General features: G+C 46.9%; 1 protein-coding gene across 2 annotated transcripts in view; it reads right to left on the bottom strand.

Annotated features, from left to right (window-relative positions):
- The window catches only part of MLLT1 (MLLT1 super elongation complex subunit), a 64,726-nt gene that overhangs the window by 33,372 nt on the left and 10,937 nt on the right, over window positions 1-20,417 (bottom strand). For both annotated transcript variants that reach the window (XM_027085333.1, XM_027085332.1), the window contains exon 3: window positions 13,234-13,316. In XM_027085333.1, the coding sequence (XP_026941134.1) occupies window positions 13,234-13,316 (83 nt within the window). The remainder of the gene's footprint in view (window positions 1-13,233; window positions 13,317-20,417) is intronic.

Below are 20,417 nucleotides of genomic sequence, written 5' to 3'. Positions count from 1 at the left end.
ACCAAGTTGGGGAGCATTCTTCAAAACGCCTAGCTAGTATATTTCAAAAAACATCAAGGTCATGAAAGATAAGACTAAGAAATTGTCACAGATGGAAGGAGGCAAAAAAGGAGACACAACCACTAAATGCAAGGTAGGGTCCTGGATGGATTCCAGAACAGAAACGGGGAAATCCAAATGAAGCCTAGTAACAGGAAGTACTGCACTAATGTTAATGTCTTTGTTTTGATCACACACGGTGGTCACATAAGATGTTAACACTAGGGACAGCTAGATGTGGGGCAGAGAGGAACTCTCTGTATGATCTTTGCAACTCTTCTGTGTTTCTAAAGTTATTTCAGAATTAAAAGTTAAAAAAAAATTCGTGACGATGAGCCAGTCCTTCCTGGTTGGGTTACTCAAGACACCTTTATGCACACTTGGAGCAACTTGGGTTTGCAAAGCTACCTCTTTCTTTGACTGTGAACGTTATGGAACCTAAAGACATATCAAGTCCTTCCAATAAAATCTTGTGTCCAAACTTAGATGTGCAGTAAGTGTAAAGCCAAATTTCAAAGACTTAGTATTTTTTAAAAGGAATATAAAACAGCTTGCTAATATTAAAGTACTGACTACACATGTTGAAATGCTAATATTTTGGATATATTGGGTTAAATAAGTTACAGTACTAAAATTAATTTCACCTGTTTCTTGTAACCTTTTTTAATGTGGCCACTAAAAAGTTTCGAGTTACATACGTGGCTTACATATTTCTACTGGACAGCCAGGGCACAAGATATAATTCACTTGTTGGAACAAGAAGGGCTTCAAGGACCTCAGGACACTTCTGGGACAACGATATCTATCAAGGGAGCATTTCAGCAAGACTCTGTTCATTCAGTTGGTCCTAGGATACTTTACTCATCCTGGACACGCTGTCTTGTCCAGGCATGCTCTCTCAGGCCACAACCAACACCCCAGATCACTTTCCAAAGGAACAACTTAGCCACAGCTCGTAGGGTTTTCTGGGTCACATGTGATCAGAGGGTGACCATCTGGATCCCCCTGGACGAGTTCAAGCTCCCAACCCAGAGAAGTTCACATCACACATTCATTCTGCCCAGCAAATTCTGTCAGCATCTAAAAGCGGGCACCTATCCAGGATTCCCAAAGAACTCTTACAACTCAACAACCAAAAAAACTACCCAATTCAAAACTGGGCAAAGGACATGAACAGACATGTCTTCAAAGACGATATACAAATGGCCAAAAAGCACATGAAAAGATGCTCGGCATCGTTAGGCACTAGGGAAATGCAAATCAAAACCATAATGAGATGCACTTCACACCCACTAGAGATTGTGTGAGGGTTATAGGAGCTATTTGTAAAATGCCTAACACAGCCCCTGGCCTATTATCATTCAATACTTTTCTCCCAAGTATAAAATTATCTGAGGTGTAACAATATTATAAGTAATATTGCTCAATAATTATTATATCTCCATAAGTGTAGAAGGAGCATATGAAAAACGCTCAACAAACTAGAAATAGAAGCCACAGATGAAAAGCCCACAGCAAACACCACACTCAACAGTGAAAGACTGAAAGCTTTCCTCTAAGATCAGGAACAAGGCAAGGATGCCCGCTTTCACCACTTTTATACAACACCTAGGAAGTAATAGCCAGAGCATTAGGCAAGAAAAAGAAAAAAAAAAAAAGGAAGAAAAGAAGAGAGGCATACAAATTGGAAAGGAGGTAGTAAAATTACCTCTTATTGAAGATGACATAATCTCACACATAGAAAATCCTAGATTACACACACAGACACAAAACTGTTAGAATTAATAAATTAGCAAAGTTACAAGATACAATAACACACACAAAAAAATCAGCTGCAGTTCTATACACTAATAACGAACAGTGTGAAAAGGAAATTAAGAAAACAATTCCACCTACAACAGCATCAAAAAGAATAAAATACTTAGAGATTAACCAAGGAAGTAAAGATTTGTACAATGAAAACTATAAAACATTGCCGAAAGAAATTAGACATAAATGAAAAAATACTCCATGCTCATGAATTCAGAAGACTTCATATTGTTAAAATGTCAAACTCCCTAAAGTAATCTAGGGATTCAATGCAATCCTGATCAAAATACCATTGACAGGGCTTCCCTGGTGGCGCAGTGGTTGAGAGTCCGCCTGCCAATGCAGGGGACACGGGTTTGTGCCCCTATCCGGGGAGATCCCACATGCCGCGGAGTGGCTGGGCCCGTGAGCCATGGCCGCTGAGCCTGCGCGTCCAGAGCCTGTGCTCCGCAACAGGAGAGGCCACAACAGTGAGAGGCCCGCGTACCACGCAAAAAAAAAAAAACAAAAAAAAAACCATTGACTTTTTTTTTTTTTGCAGAAATATAAAAATTTACCCTAAAATTCATATGGAACTTCAAGGGACCTCAAATAGCCAAAAAAATCTTTAAAAATAAGAACAAACTTGGAAAACTCACACTTCCTGACTTCAAAATTTACTACAAAATAGGGAGCCCAGAAATAAACCCACACATTTATGGTCAATTAATCTATGACAAAGGAGGCAAGCATATACAATGGAGAGAAGACAGTCTCTTCAATTAAGTGATGCTGGGAAAACTGGAGAGCTACATGTGAAAGAATGAAATTAGAACGTTCTGTAACACCACATACAAAAATAAACTCAAAATGGATTAAAGACCTAAATGTAAGACTGTAAACCATAAAACTCCTAGAGGAAAACAGGCTGAACACTCTTTAACATAAATTGTAGCAATATTTTTTTGATGCCTCCTGAAGCAAAGGAAATAATAGCAAAACTAAACAAATGGGACCTAATTAAACTTAAAAGCTATTGCACAACAAAGGAAGCCATCGACAAAGACAATCTACTGAATGGGAGAAGATATTTGCAAATGATATGACTGATAACGGGTTAATAGCCAAAATACATAAATAGCTCATACCACTCAACATCAGAAAAACAAACAATTAAAAAATGGGCAGAAGACCTGAGTGGATATTTTTCCAAAGGGGACATGCAGAAGGCCAACAGGCACAGGAAAAGGTGCTCAACAACATTAATCATCAGAGAAACGCAAATTAAAACCACAATGAGATAGCACCTCACCCATCAGAATGGCTATCATCAAAAAGAACACAAATAACAAATGTTGGCAACAATGTGAAGAAAAAGGAACACTTGTGCACTGTTGGTGGGAATGTAACTTGGTACAGCTGCTGTGGAAAACAGAATGGAGGTTTCCTAAGAAACTAAAAATAGAACTTCCATATGACCCAGCAATTCCACTCCTGGGTATATATCTGAAAAAAAAATAAAAACACTAATTTGAAAAGATACGGCAGCAGTATTTACAACTGCCAAGATACGGAAGCAACCTAAGTGTCCATCAACAGATGAATGGATAAAGAAGATGTGGTATACACACACACACACACACACACACACACACACACCATGGAATACTACTTAACCATAAAAAAGAATAAAATTTTGCCATTTGCAACAACATGGATGGACTTGGAGGGTATTACGCTAAATGAAATAAGACAAACACTGTATGATACTACTCATATGTGGAATCTGAAAAATAAAACAAACTAGTGAATATAACAAAAAGGAAACAGACTCACAGATATAGAGGACAAACTAGTGGTTACCAGTAAGGAGAGTGAAGAGGGGAGGGGCAAGATAGGGGTGGGGGTTAAGAGGTACAAAACAAGCTATAAAGATACATTATACAACACAGGAAAAATAGTCAATACTTTATAATAACTATAAATGGAGTGTAACCTTTAAAAATCGTGAATCATTACGTTGTACACTTGTAACTTATTTAATATTGTACATCAACTATACTTCAATTAAAAAAAATGTTTTTTAAACACTACAAAGCTATGGTAATTGAAACAGTGTGGTACTGGTCATAAAGACAGATATACGGACCAATGAAATAGACTAGAAAGCCCAGAAATAAACCCTCATATATGTGGTCAAATGATTTTCAACAGGGCATCAAGACCATTCAACAGGAAAATGACAGTCTTCTCAACAAATGGTGTTAGGAAAACTGGATATGCACGTCCAAAAGAATGAAGTTCAACCCTTACCTAACACTGTATCTGAAAATTCATTCAATATGGACCAAACACCTAAATGTAAGAGCCAAAGCTATAAAATTCTTAGAAGAAAACATAGGGCAAAAGCTTCACAATACTGGATTTGATAATGATTTCTTGGATATGACACCAAAGGTACAGGCAAGAAAAGGAGAAATAGACAAACTGGACTTCATGAAAATTAAAAACGTTTATTCATCAAAGTACATGACCAACAGAGTGAAAAGGCAACCTACAGAAAGGAAGTAAATACTTACAAATCATATATGTGATAATGGATTATTACCCAAAATATATAGAGAACTCATAAAACTCAACAACAAAACAAAACCAAACAACCCAATTCAAAAATAGGCAAAGGACTCAAATAGATATCTTTCCAAAGAAGATATACAAATGCCCAATAGGCACATGAAAAGATGCTCAACATCACTAATCATTAGAAGCAGCAAATCAAAACCACAATGAAGGAATTCCCGGGCGGTCCAGTGGTTAGGACACGCTGCATTCATGGCCGAGGGCCTGGGTTCAGTCCCTGGTCGGGGAACTAAGATCCCACGAGCCGTGCAGTGTGGCCAACAACAACCACAAGGAGATACCACCTCACACATTACTATTGATGCTATCAAAAAAAAAAAAAAAAAAAAAAAAAGAGAGAGAGAGAGAAAGGAACAAGTGTTGACAAGGATGTGGAGAAACGGGAACCCTTCTGTACTGCTGGTGAGAATGTAAAATGATACAGCTGCTGTGGGAAACAGCATGGTGGTTCCTCAAAATATTAAAATAGATTTACTATATCTATAATCCAGCAATTCTACTTCTGGGTATGTATCCAAAAGAACTGAAAGCCCACAACACTGTAAATCAACTATACTTCAATAAAAAAATTAAAAGAATTGAAAGCATGGTCTCAAAGAGATATTTGTATATTCATGTTCACAGCAGCATTACTCCCAGTAGCTAAAACACAGAAGCAACCCAAGTGTCCAAGATAGATGAATGGATAAGCAAAATGTGGTATATCCATACAATGGAATATCGTTCAGCCTTAAAAAGGAATGAAACAATGACACACACTACAATGTGGATGAACCTCGAAAACGTTGTGAATACAAAGGACAAATATTGTATGATTTCACTCACGTGAAGTACCCATAATAGGCAAATTCACAGAGACAGAAAGTAGAATAGAAGACTGAGGGTAGGAGAGGTTATTATTTAATTGGTACAGTTTTATTTGGGATGATCAAAAAGTTCTGGAAACAGATAGCAGTGATGGCTGCACAACACTGTGCATATTCTTTTCTTTTTTTTTTTTTACTTTTTTGGTGAATTTTTTATTGTGATAAAATATATGTAACATGATACTTAACATTTTAACCATTTTCAAGTGTACAATTCAGTGGCATTAAGTATATTCACGATGTTGTGCAACCACTGTCACTATCCACTTCCAGAAATTTCTCATCATCCAAAATGAAAACTGTGTACCCATTAAACATAACTCCCCCAGTCCCTGGTAACCACTATTCTTTCTGTCTCTGTGAATTTGCCTATTCTAGATACTTTATACAAGTGGAAGAACATAATATTTGGCCTTTTGTGTCTGGCTTATTTCACATCGTGTGTATTCTTAATGCCACTGAATTATACATCTAAAAATGGCTAAAACGATAAATATGTTACTGACACAGATACACCACAAGCCACACATGACAAAATCAAGCTGAGCTACATCAAAATCAAGAACTTCTGCTCTTTGCAGGACACTAAGAGACTGAGGGACTGAAAAGACAAGCCATAGATGAAGAAAATATCTGCAAAAGGAAGGTTTGATAAAGGACTGATATCCACAATATCACTATTATACAATCGATATATTATACACTCTATCACAGTTATACACTCAATAGTAACAAAATAGACATCCCCATTTTTAAAAATGGTCAGACACTTTGAACAGACACCTCATCAAAGAAGTTAAAGGCAAATAAGCTATGAAAATACGCTCAATGCCATAAATCATTAGGGAAAAGTCCAGAACCAGATGGTTTCACTGGTAAACGCTACCAAACATTCTAAGAATTAACAACAATTCTACTCAAACTTTTCCAAAAATAGAAGAGGAAGGAACACTGCCTAACACATTCTATGAAGTCATAATTATTACCCTGATACCACAGCCAGACAAAAATACAAGAAAACTACTGATCAATATTCCTTGTGAATATAAAATTCTCAAAAAAATACTAGCAAACCGAATCCAAGAGCACATTAAAAAAGATTATACACATAACCAAGTGGAAACTTATCCCAGGAATGTAGGAATGGTTCAATCATTGTTAATATACCACATTAATAAAATAAAGGAAAAAAACCCACATGATTATCTCAACAGAGGCAGAAAGAGTTTGAAAAAATGTTATGCCCTTTCATGAAAACACTCAGTAAACTAGGAATAAAAGGGGACTTCCTTAACCTGATAGAGGGCATTTATGCAAAAAACCACTGCTAACATCATACTCAGTGGTAAAAGACTGAACATTTTCCCTCAAAGATCAGGAACAAACTAAGAAAGACCACTTTCATCATTACTATTCAACACTGTATTGAAGTCCTAGCCAGATCAATGAGGCAAGAAAAAGAAAAAAGGCATCCAAACTGAGAAGAAAAAAGTAAAACTATCTCCATTTGCAGGTATCTTTTATGTAGAAAATCCCAAAGAAGCCACAAAAAATTACTAAAGATAATAAACAGATTCAGTAAAGTTGCAGGGTACAAGATCAACACACACAAAAATCAGTTATGTTTCTATATACCAGCAATGAACATTCCAAAAGGAAATTAAGGAAACAATTCCATTTACAATAGCATGCAACAGAGTAAAATATCTAGGAATAAGTTTAACCAAGAAAGTAAAATACTTGTACACTGCAAAGTACAAAATGTTTCTGAAAGAAATTAAAGAAGACCTAATCAAACGGAAAGACATCTGTGTTCTTGATTGGAAGACTTCAATATTGTTACGACGGTAATGTCTCCAAAGTATTTACAGATTCAATGCAATCTGTATCAAAATTTCAGTGGCCTTTTTCGCAAAAATGGAAAAGCCAAGTGTCAAATTCATATGTAATCCCAAGAGGCCCACAAAAACCAAAATCATATTAAAAAAAACAAACAAAAACCCCCAAAGTTGGAGGACCCACATATCCTGATTTCAAAACTTTCTACAAAACTACAGTAATCAAAACAGTATGGTACTAGTATAAGGACAGACATAAAGACCAATGGAATAGAGAGTCCAGAAATAAAACCAACCATACATGGCCAGTTGATATTCAACAAGGATGCTAAAGCCATTCCACAGGGGAAAACAATCTCTTCAACAAATGGTGCGGGGACAACAGAACGATCACATGCAGAAGAATGAAGTTAGACCCTACCTCATCCCACACACAAAAATTAACTCAAAATGGGTCAACTATCTAAACATAAGAACTAAAACTAGTATAGGGAAACATAGGGGTAAATCTTCATGACCTCAGATTTGGCAATGGAGTCTGAGATTTGACACCAAAAGTGTAACAGAAGAAGAAAAGTAGATAACTTGAGCTTCATAAAAATTAAAAACTTCTGTGTATCAAAGAACATTATCAGAATGTGATAAAAACCCAAAGAATGGCAGAAAACATTTGCAGATCACACATGCAGTAAGAGTTTAATACCCAGAATATATTAAAAACTCTTACAACAATTAAAAAAATAAATATTAAAAAAACGGGCGAAAGATGTATACAGCCATTTCTCCAAAGATACATATATGGCCAACAGCAGGTGAGATGTTCAACACCACTGTCATTAAGGAAATGCAAATCAAAACCTCAACGTGATACCACTTCACACCCACTTCGATGGCTACCACAAAACAAAAACAGGAAATAACAAGCACTGTTGAGGATGGGGAGAAATAGGAACTCTCCTACATTGCTGGTGGGAATATGTAGAGAAGAGTTTGCCAGGTCCTCAAAAAAGTTAAACACAGAATTACCACATGACCCAGCAATTCCACTTCTAGGCATACGCTCCACAAAACTGGAGACTGGAACGCAAACATGTACACGTCCACGCATGTCCACAGCAGCATGAGTCACAGCAGCGAGCAGGCGGAAACAGCCCAGACGTCTACAAACAGACGAGTGGATAAACAAACTGTGGCAGAGTGGATCTTCAATATTCGTGCGTTCCCTGTTTCTGTATTCAGCTACTCACTAAAATTACCTATAAACCCAAAATCAGTCCTCGTGGCTTTCGTGTCCACTTGCAGACAGGCACCGAGTGGTGAGAAAGCAGCTGGCTGCAGGCTCGTCCCCGGCTGCTGTGAAACAAGCTGCACTCGGCCTTCCTGTGCAGTTCTCACACTGAACGAGTGGCCTTTTCACCACGTATGTAGTGCCATCTTTACCAAATTTTTATGCTTCTGCCATCTGAAATGGCCCCAAGCACAGTGCTGAAGTGCTGTCTAAGGTTCCCAAGCCCAGGAGGGCTGTGATGTGCCTTACAGAGAAAATATGTCTGCTGGACAAGCTTGGTTCAGGCATGAATGACGGTGCCTGGGCTGTGAGTTCAATGTTAGTGAATCAACAGTGTACAGTAAATAAGGAGGTTTCAAACAGAAGCACTCAGGAAACAAGGTTATGTATCCACCAGTTGACAACACTGTGACCAGAGGCTCGCAGGAACTTAACCCTTTAGGCCCCCTGTAGCAACCCTTCAGTTTTCACTAACTCAATGTTCCTGGTGACCTTACAGAGAGCATAGCTACTTCCAGTAACGAGAATCGACTGTATATACGTGTGTACCTCCATACCGTGGAATATTTCAATCAGCCATAAAAAGGGATGAAGTACTGGCACATGCTACAACTTGAATGAACCTTGAAAACACTATGCTAAGTGAAAGAAGCCACTCACAAAAAGACACGTTGTATGATTCGTTTTGTATGAAATACCCAGAATAGGCAATCCATAGACGGAAAGCAGATTAGAGGCTCCGAGAAGATGAGGGTCGGGGGGACGGGGAGACGAAAAATTTGAAACTGGAGAGGCAGTGGCTGCATAACATTATGAATGCATTAAATGCCACTGAACTGTACACTGTAAAACGCTTAACTGCACGTTACGTGAATTTCACCTCAATAAAAATTTTATTTTACAATTGTGGCATCATAGAAAGATATCTGGCATTTGTCCTCAGTTCCCGGTCTTGGAATTTCCTGAGTGACGGGGTGACAGGAGCGTCTTTTGTTCTACCGAGGCGGCTCTTGGTGGGTCCCTAGATGGTTTCAGGATGGGACTGGTCCCCAGAAAGACCAAGTCTTGATTAGAAGCTCATCCCCCCTCCCGACCTCCAAGCTCCGGGGAGGGGGAGGGCTGGAGATTGAGTCAGTCAGCAGTGGCCAATGACTGACTCATGCCTGCACAACGAAGCCTCCATAAAACCCCTCAACATGGGGTTCGGAGACCTCAGGGAGGGCAGGTGAGCGTGGAGGTGCCAGGAGGGCGGTGCATGGGCCCTCTGCCTCTCTCCCACCTGGCTATTCCTGAATTACATCCCATACACTAAACCGGAAACAGGGAGTAAAATGCTGATCGGAGTTTTGTGAGCTGTCAGCAAATTCCAGAACCTGAGGGGGCTGTGGGAACCCCCGATGGATAGCTGATCCATCAGAAGTACAGGAGGCGCAGCGCAGACCTGTGGCTGTCGTCTGAACTGGGGACAGCCCTGTGGGGCTGACCCCTGACCTGCAGGTCTGCGCTAATTCAAGTGGCTAGTGTCAGAAGCGAACTGAACTGCTGGGCACTCCAGTGGTGCCTGGAGAATCAGAGCCGGAGGAGAGGTGCTGGGAAGGACACCGTGCATTTGGAGTCAGAAGCATGTGAGTAAAAACTGCTCAACGGACGTCCTCGGTGGCGCAGTGGCTAAAGACTCCGTGCTCCCAATGCAGGGGGCCCGGTTTCCACCCCTGGTCAGGGAATTAGGTCCCACATGCCGCAACTAAGAGCCCATGTGCGGCAACTAAAGATCCCACATGCCACAACTAAGACCCAGCGCAGCCACATAAATAAATAAATATTTTAAGAGTATTAAAAAAAGAAGACACAGAGATTACTTTTATTAAGTCAGACAGACCCACCCCCCACTGCTTCTTTTTTTCGCTTGGGGGGAAAGGAGGGCTTTATCTGTAAAAGAACATCCTGCCAACAGGTCAAACGGAACGTGGCCTCAGATAAGTTTTAGCGCCAAACACCACATAACACAGAATTTCTCCAGCTAGCGCCACTGAGGCTAGAACGCCTCACGCTCACACGAGAAAACATCCCGCGCCTGAGAAAGTGTCCTTTCTGCTCTGGGTGCAGATCCCCCCACTGTCCGGAGAGGCCACATGTCATCCTGGGGCCTGAAGGCCTCAGAGGCCGCCTGCTCCACTCAACCCGCTCACCCAGGTGGACCCAGCAGTGACATCAACGACACACGTGGATGAAGCCCTTACTCTGTGCTGGGTACCGGGCCACACGCTAGCTTCCATCACTCCGAATCTTCCCAACAGCCTGAGAAGCAGACACAATTAGGAACCCATCTCGTGGACAGAGAAACTGGGGCCAAGAGAAGTGAGCTGTCCACAGTTGCCCCGCCTCTTCTTAGCAGGACAAAGACCAGCTCACCTTACTGACAGCTGGACAGTAAGGCAGGGCTGAAAGCCAACCGCAGCCCTTGCCTATGGCAGGGGGGAAAAGTCACCAGCAGACGCTCTCACGATGTCCCTGGTTCACATGCATCCCACGCCTACAGAAGCTGCTTTTGCCATGAACCGGCACTCACTTTTCCCCACACGTCCCTCAACAGGGACCCACATTTAGACAACAGCTGTACCACACGATACATAAAACAATACTGTCCCTGTCACCCAGAAGCAAGTAAACAACAGAATTCATGAGGAGCTGTCATCCCGGGTCACGCCTGTCTCGGGTATTGAAGCAATGGGTGTGCCTGTGTGAACACACGCTCTGCTGGCCCAAACCCCAGCTCCGCCAATCATGGTGCAGCCCTGACCACACAACCGGGCATCTAGGCGCCCCTTCATCCAGACTGGGGAGATCACCATCCTCTGGGGCCTGTCCGGGTACTAAGTAATAAGCACCGCTCAGCAGAGCGCCTGGCACAGCACACACACCCCACAGGACCTGTGACAGGACCTGCACCCCTTCCCGCTATGGGCCTTGCAGCGCAGGGCTGCCCGCTACAGCCCTGAGGGCAACGCCCCCACCAGGAACAGAGGATTCTAGTAACAGGATGCAGGGCACAGGAGAGCACCCAGCACTTATCCTGAGAAAGGGCTCACGGGGCCACGCCGGACCCAGCACCCAACCCTGCAGATACCAAGGCACCCACAGCTCAGCGCTCCCTCCCAATGGACTCGCTCTGTCTCCTCAACCACTCAGAGGGGCTACAATCAGCATCCTGTTTGCACAGCTTCCCCACGGGGGGCCCCAGGACTCACCCCAGCACTGGCACCCCGCCCCACGTGGACGCCCCCTTCTCCACGCTCCCGGGGCAGCAGGAGGCCTCCCTGAGCATGGTCCCTAAGCTGCAGGGCGCCAGGCCCCTCAGGGTGCAGTATCCATCCCCCACCCGTGCGGACAGGCTGGGCTCTCCTCTCAACAGCGGCCAGTCACCGGGACTCTCAGGCCTCGACGCCCAGAGAGCCTCGGGATGACCCACAGGCCCCGCCGCCAAATCCCGCTGAGCCGCACCCGCTGAGATGTCCCTTGGTGCTCAGGGGGCCGCGGGTGCCCACCTGAGCTCCACCCCAGAGGCCTCTGACGCCACGGGCTCTCAGAACAAGGGGCTCTTTAAGTGAGTGGTGGCACCCTCGGGCCCCCCAGGGGGATGTCCTTCCTGAAAGATGGCAGAGCCGCCCACAGCCAGTCTGGCTGGACTTGTGGAGGAGCAGCAGCCAGCCGGCCACCTTGGAGCCAGCGAAGGGCACTGCTGGCCGCTTGGTGGCACCTGTGAGGATCAGCAGAGGCACGCTGCCAGGGAGGCAACTGTTAAATGTTGGTTACTGGGCTCAAAAAAAAAAAAAAGCTATGGCCTGCAATGGCCCGACTGTGTCCCCCCCCAATTCCTATGCTGACTCCCACCCCCCACGTGATGGTGCTGGGAGGGGCTTAAGTCACGAGAATGGAGCCCTTGGGAATGGGATTAACACTTCCAGAAAGAGCCCCTAGGCCCCTCGCCGCTTCCACCCTGTGAAGGCACAGCGAGAAGCCTGTGACCCAGAGGATGGAGGACAGCCCTCAGCCGACCACGGCGGCACCCGATCCCAGACTTCCAGCCGTCAGGACGCTGAGCAAACAATTTCTGTTGTTTGTGAGCCATCCCATCTGCAGTATTTTGTTGCAGCAGCCTGAACGGTCTATGACTATTTCTACTTTTTCATTGTAAATGTTTAGAAAATACATATGGAGAGAAATAATACAAAACCCCGCTGTGATCCTGCCACCCAGATTACCTTTGTTAACATCTTTCACGTATATAATTCCTTTTTTCTATAAATGACACACATATAACTTGCTTTCCTCATTCAACAGCATTAAAAGCTCTTTCCCCCAAGGTCATCAAAGATTCTGTTCAGAAGATGCATAAGTGCATCCAACCAACAGCCCACTGTCAGACGTCTAATAACTTCCAGTTCTTTGCCCCTCCTCCCGCGAGGTGACAACCCCTCTAGGACAGGTCATAGACTCCGGCCCCAACCCAGCACGTGGCGGCTGAGCCAGGGACCCTGCCACTTTCAGGATGACTTATGGCGACGTGCCCCGGTACTCCCCCACCTGCTGCCGCAACGTGCCCGGCTCCCCAGCCCTGCCACCACGGGAGGGATGCGCGTGACGCTCCGCCCGCGGGCGCCCAACATGCAGTCTCTGCTACACATGCCGACATCCACCCTGTCACCCGGCGCTGCCGGTCCCACTGGCCCTTGTGTGAGCTGTGCATCCTCCTTGCCGCTACCCGGGCTCCTACCTTGTTCTTGAAGTACACCTCGATGGGCATGATGAAGCCTGCGTAACCCGACTCCTCCACTTTGTAGGGGGGCTCCTTGCACACTGGAAAGAAAGGGAAAACCGCTGTCAGCGCTAGGAGGCCAGCTCCCCAAGCATGGGAAACCCCAGGCCCCGTTCCATGCCAAAGGGGTCAAGAGGAAGAGAAGCAGCGGAGCAGGAGAAAGGTGACCCCGTGGCGCCAGGGTGGGAGAGCGCTGGGGAAGGGGCACGAGACCAGCTACGGCAGCGCAGCCAGCACTGGCCACAGGCCACACAGGTTCAACTGACTGAGGGCAGCACAGCAGTGCGGCTCAGCGAGGTGCCGGGCCAGGGGGCCCCTGGTCTCCCAGCAGGGCAGGCACTCTGCTGTGCCCTCCTCCTGCCATCGCCCACTCAAACATGGATACTGAGGCCCCACTTGGGGCCAGGGACACGGACGCCAGGAGATGGAGATGGACATGGCCCGGTCCCAGCGGGGGCTCGCCTGGGTTCCACCTCAGCACCTAAGCAAAGCATTCCCAGGTGAAGAGTGATGAGAGAGGGAGGGAGGGAGGGGGAGAAAGAAACTAAGAAGAACAGTAAAATAGAGGTAAAACAATCTCCCGCAGTCTCACCCTCCAGGATGAACTGTCAATGTTTTGACAGGTATGCTGTCATTATGCAATGACAGCATTGAGAACAATATTGTTCTCCCGCATGTAAGAAAAAAAATCAGAACTGTACAGATCAAATCCCCCTTGTCCTCCGCCCCTCCCTCTCTTGAGGCAACCAGACCGGGAGATAGGAAAAAATAGGGAAAAACCTTTACACACGTATGTCTGTACTGTAATTCTTAAGGGGGCCAGAAATTGCCAGAAAACAGTGCATTGGAACATAATGAAACATGACTTTTTAGGGCTTCCCTGGTGGCGCAGTGGTTGAGAGTCTGCCTGCCAATGCAGGGGACACGGGTTCAAGCCCTGGTCTGGGAAGATCCCACATGCAGCGTAGCAACTAGGCCCATGAGCCACAACTACTGAGCCTGCGTGTCTGGAGCTTGTGCTCCGCAACAAGAGAGGCCGCAACAGTGAGAGGCCCGTGCACCGCGATGAAGAGTGGCCGCCGCTTGGCGCAACTAGAGAAAGCCCTCGCACAGAAACGAAGACCTAACACAGCCAAAAATAAATAAATTAATAAATTAATTTTAAAAAAGAAACATGACTTTTTAAAAATTAAAACCTCGTAAGATTTTTCTTAAAAAAATCATTTAAAATATCATATACCTCAAATATCTCACGTGTCTCATCTATCTGCACAAACAAAACTGGTGGGGGGTGGGTTTAGAGTAACTGGGGACCCTCAAGGCCAGGGCTGGCTGGACAGCCTTGCACAGGACCCCGCTCTGCAAACCACAGGGGCGGGGCTCCAGGGAGCTGCGCGGACTGGCGGGTAAGCCGGCCCCAGGGGCTCCCCCTGCCCCTACGCCAGCCACTGTCCTCCAAGCCCAGCTCCCGCTCCCCCCACGCCCCCCAGGAGGGCTCAGCCTGCGCTTCAGGCTCCAGTCCCCACAGCCCGGGGCTTGAGGCATGCTCAGCTGGACGGACTTCCCTGCCAGGGGCGAGGGGGGCCGTCCCGACCGGGCCGTAGGACCCACCGCCCCCGCAGCATAGCCTCCCGTGGGGGCAGCAGTAGCCCGGCTGCCTCGGCTGAGCGCCCTGAGCACTGTCACCTGACCTCGGGGCCTGCACAGAATCATTACTGCTACCAAACGCTGCACTCGCTCATTCATGCATTCACTCCACCACTATCCGCGCCCGACAGTGTCAGGTGCCCGGCTGACACCAGAGGCCAAGGGGACACCTCTGGTCCCCAGGAGTAAGCTCAGTCACCTTCAGTCTGACGGTCAGCCCACCTGGAAGTAAGGAGTGCCCCTGCCTGCAGGCTGGGTCAATGGGCGGTGGCCCAGGCAGCCCGGGGACACTGTGGGGTCGACCTCGGCCCCAAATCCCTATTTGAGCCAGCTCCTACTCTGCTGCTCCTCGGAGAGCCTCCTGGCGGTGCTGGCTGGGCATGCCGGAAGCAGCCCGCCCCAAGATACCTCCTCGTTCCCTCTGAAGCCCGCGGCTCCCGGCGTCGTGCAGGTCAGGGCCCCAGCTGTCCACCGCTCCCCCGAGGACGCCTCAGCCCCTCCTGCCCCTACGGCTCGGTGGCTCGCCCGCCACCAAGCGCTGTGAAGGCTACCTCCAAACATCTCTGGGCTGCACCCCGCTGCCTGGCGCCCTGAGCCTCCGCTCCAGCCCCTCACCAGCCGGCCTGCCTCAGGCTTGCTCCCAGGCCTCTTCTGCAGAGGCCGCGGGCAGGACCCCTCTGAATCACAGATCTGTGTCCCGTGATGGCTCCTCACTGCCCTCAGGACCAACTTCCAGCCGCTCCAGGGGGCCTGCACGGGGCTCCATGCCCTCCAGGCTCATCTCTCACCAGCCCTGCCACGCTGCCCCTCTCAGATCACAGACCACTTCCTCCGGGACCCCTTCACTGAGCAGCAGCCCCCGTCCCCCATCAAGTTCCAGGCTGCGGTTCCCTCCTCCGGCCCCGAGCGTCCTGTATCACTGGGTCTCAGCACTCCTTGTGCTTACTGTCTCCACCTTCCTCAATCCTACACGAGCTCCGGTTCATGCAGTGTGACACCCCCAGAGCCAGCACCATGGCCAGGCCTTTTGGAAACATTCACTACATATCTGTCAAATACTGCTGAGCGGGCCACATGTCACACCTCTGTCAGGTCATCTACTGAAGTGAGAGGCCTGTCCAGGGACAGGAAGAAATGTGGGCAGGGAGGCCAGGTCACGGCCCGCCTCTCCCCGAGTCTCTCGATCCCGTTTGAGCAGACTGAGGGGGGGTTTCTCCACCTGCATGAACCCTGCCCGCCTAGTGCCCAAGCCCCCCCACTGTGAGCGTCCTGCAGTCTGCCTCATGTGCCCCGGCCTCGCACAGGGCCGCGCACCTGCTTGCTTGCTGAATTAACCTGCATCCAGGAAGGAAAGAGGAAGCAGAGAGGAAGGGTGGCCTGTTCTTGCTGCACAATCCCCCAGCAGAGGAGGGAGGGACCGGGGACCTGCCTGCACCCTCCACCCCAATGTCCATCTCCCCCCGCCCACTCCCAGTCTGAATCCCCTCAGCCATGAAGGCCCGAGTCAGGGCCCCCTCCCGCAGGGACAGCCCTGGCTTCCCTCGGCCTCTGACCCCCAGGTCACTTACTTCCACTCATGTCACCTCTGATCTTCATCTCTCTACCAGACGACAAACCCCTTCAGGGAAGGGACCCTGCTTTGCATTTCTCAATCTCTCTCTAAAGGCCTCTCGGAGGACGGGCACTCCCAGGCTGAAAACCACCTTATCCGTTCAGAGACGGGGCACAGGGGCCAGAGTACAGGCTTCCAGATGTGGGAGACCGAGCAGACGCCACCAGCCTGCCTGCCGTCCCACCTGAGGGCCCATGGCAAGCAAAGTGAGGCCAGGAGGAAACCAAATAATGCCGGGAGAGTAACGGGGAGGGAGGCGATGTGAGCAGTCAAGAACTTTCTGGAAGGCAGAAAGTGGGTGAGAGCATGCCGGGCAAGCAAACAGGAAGAGGAAGCTGCAGCCGGGGACATGGCACAGGCGCTGCAGGGGGGGCCTGAGCCCCGGGAGGCCTGGGCTGGGGCATCCGCAGGTGCAGTGGGGAGCGGGTGGCTAGGGGTTTTTCTTGGGGTGATGAAAACGTTCTGGAATGAGAGAGGTGATGGCTGAGCCACTGTACGAACACAATAGACACGAGGATCGTACACATTAAGGGTGAATTTTATCATGTGTGACTCATACCTCAGTAAAGCAGTTATTAAAAAAAAAAAGCCAACCAGAGCGGCTGTGACTGGAACAACAGCCCTGGGTATCCCTCCTGCGACCTTCCCCACCCCACCCCCTGAGTCAGGCCCTTCTCAGTCAGGAAATTGGGGGACCCACTCCCTAACCAGAAACCGCTGGTAAAGCGAACCCATCCTGCCCTGAACAGAGCACTCGGTAAGAGTTCCCACTTGGAGGAAAGAGGCCAAAGAAACAGGAATACTTTGGGGACCACAAGAGAACTTGGGAAAAGGAAAACAAAAACAAAAACAAAAACCTAGAGTCAATGCCCTCAGATGCAAGACTTGCTCAACAAATGAAAACAAAATACTTTTAAAAAGGAAAATTAGAGAGTAAGAAAGGGCTCTTAGACCTTAGTACAAATATAGTACTTACAACTTTTTAATTCAACAAAAAGACCAGAAAATAAATTCGATGGAATCTCCCAGAATGTAGAGCAAAAAGACATTTTTTTTAAAGGGTGAAAGGTGCAAAAACAACTCAGCAGATTAAACAAATGTCAACAGCAGCTAATATTCATAAAGCAACTACTGTATGCCAGGCAGTATTCTCAGCACTTTATACATTTAACTCATTTAATCCTCCCAACAACACTGTGAGGCAGATGCAGTTGTTCCCATTTTACAGATGAAAAGACTTAAACATAGACAAGTTATATAATAAGCATCCTAGAATGCGAAAAAAGAAATTAAATAGGTGGAAAGAAATTGTCAAAGAAATAGAAGCTAAAATGAAGGACACCAGGACTTCCATGGTGGCCCAGTGGTTAAGACTCCACGCTCCCAACGCAGGGGGCCAAGTTCAATCCCTGGTCAGGGAACCAGATCCCACATGCCACAGCTAAAAGAGCCCACATGCGGCAACAAAGATCCCTCACACAGCAACGAAGATCCAGCATGCCGCAACTAAGACCCAGCACAGCCAAATAAATAAACAAATATTTTTTAAAATAGTAATAATAAATAAAATAAAATGAAGGACACCACATGTCCAACATGATGAACAAACACACAACCAAAAAAGATCCCGGAAACAATGTCATAAAAACCATCTTAAGTCCTTCTAAAGACAAAACAAAAAACTAAAAAACAGGTCATCTGCAACAGAACAAGAACCCAATAGCATCAGACTTCTCAGAAGACAAAGAAGCGACACTTCCAAAGCTCTAAGTGACAGTAATTCTCCAACTAGAACGTTACACCCAACTAGACTACTATTCAAGTGTGGGAACAGAACAAGGGCACTTCAAATACACTAGGAGTCAAGGAGTTTATTCCCCACACACCTTTCTTTGGAAATTGCTTCAGTAATTAATCTCCTGGGAAACTTCTTGAGAAATTATTCTAGTAAAACAGGAAAATAAACCAAAACATAAGGGTATTAGGTAAATCCCCCCAGGAGAAAAGTAAAGGAAAGTCCCAGCGTGATGGCTAAAGAGGAGCCAGTTCTGACTAGAGGAGGAAGAGACCAGAATGAAATATCTCGAAGGGGAAAAAACTCCACTGAATAAATGAAATGCTGGGGAGGATGGAAAAAAGGCAAAGCACCTTTGATGAAAAAGACACAATGCAAGGATGGGAAGAGAAGCAAAGGGTCAAATATGAAGCGCAGTAAACGGGGCCAAATTTTAACCAAGGATGATAAAAAGAGCCCATCTGACCTTGACATGAGCTTGAGCGTTCTCCTTGGAGTGGCCCAGAGTTCAGAGAGGATCCCGACCAGCCCGACAATGGAGAGAGTCGCTACGGTCAGTGCCCTTTGCCAGCTACCAACTTCTAGACTTAATCTCTAATCCTGGAGTGGAGCAACCTTAATGAAGTCAAGTGTAGCTCTCAGAGGGAGGGGTGTAAGGTTCAAGGAAGACGGGGTGCTCCTGCCCTTCTCTTCCTAAATGAAAAGTCAGGAGACCTTGGCCAAAGTTGACAGCATCGAAGAATGCATTCGTTCTCTCAACGAATACTTAGTAAGCGCCTGAGTATTACTTAGGATACAGCAGCAAACTATATGGCCAGACACAAACCCCTCACTTGTCGGGGATGAAAGAGGGAGAAGCTTAGGAGAAAGTCTAACCCTTCACGCTAGTAAGTTAATAAACAAATGTGAAAAATCTAGAGATAAGAAGCAAATTTGCTTCTACTGCTTTAAGGTGTTAAGAAAGGACACGACCCAGAAAGGCCTAGAAATGTTGCCCCTGGGGTGATACCACCGCTGATGAGTTGGGAGGTGGGAACATCCCACCTGGCACATCTCTGCTGGGTCTGTTACGGGTGCATATTGTGGTGTAAAAGATACTTTTTAAGCACATAAAGTATAATTTCAGAGGCTGGAGCCCTATAAGAAATTCACTGGCTGCTTCACCTGATCTGTTTTTCACTGACCACTAAGCAAATGGCGAGTGAGCATTTACCATTCGATACCCGTGACACAGGTGCCCTCTGTGTAGAGGCCGCACCGACTTTGCAAACACGCACGATTCACCTACTGAAACTCTGCCTGCAAAACGACACTTCAAAAGAGTGCACTTCACTCAAAACCCATGTTTCAGACATCGGGAGCTCAGAGAATGTGCCGCTTCCTCGTGACCACAAACAGGTGACTGGGCCTCTCGGGACCTCAGTTTCCACATCTAGATATGGGAGGGGATCCTGGGGGGCTCCCTGCATCGCACAGCACAGAGCGAGGGCAGGACAAACGTAGGCCGCTCTGAGTGTTACTTCTAGCGGCTGCTTGGTTAAGGACCGGAGGGGAGGAAGATGAAACCAGCAGCTGAAAGGTGGATAGGAGTCACCATCTGAGGCCCCTCCCGGAGAGAAAGGGAGGGACGGGAGAGGGCGGTGGTGAAGGAACCGCAGTGGCAGCTGTCTGGGAAAGCAGGCACCTGGGCCAGGAGGGGGCAGCCCGGCTTCTGCTCTGCGTCCGGACACAGCGACCACGGGCTCCCCCAGAATGAACAGGCGTGACCAAGCGCCAAGAAAAACGGGCATATCCAGCCCACAGAGCATAGACTCATGCTTTAAAGCACAGGCAGCTTACCTGGCCCCCTGAGCTTGCTTCCCCATCTGTAAAAGAGGGTCGCGGGGTGAACGAAAAGAGCTTGTGAGCAGGACGTGCCTGATAAGTGGCATGTATTACTACTATTATTATTAGCAGGTGCTTTACAGATACCTGCTGTTGCCAGGAACAAGATGGGCTCTCTCCAAGAGGCTCAGAGACGGAAAAAGGAAAAAGGGAGAGAAGCTGAAGACTCAGGAAAGGAGAAACGAAGGAAAAGGAACAGCGGAA

The sequence above is a fragment of the Aethalodelphis obliquidens genome, unplaced genomic scaffold, assembly GCF_003676395.1.
Source record: "Aethalodelphis obliquidens isolate GAN/ISIS:26980383/991018 unplaced genomic scaffold, ASM367639v1 scaffold53, whole genome shotgun sequence".
NCBI classification, from domain to species: Eukaryota; Metazoa; Chordata; class Mammalia; order Artiodactyla; family Delphinidae; genus Aethalodelphis; species Aethalodelphis obliquidens.
Note: the sequence above shows the minus strand (reverse complement) of the source record. Positions and strands in the feature narration are given on the sequence as shown.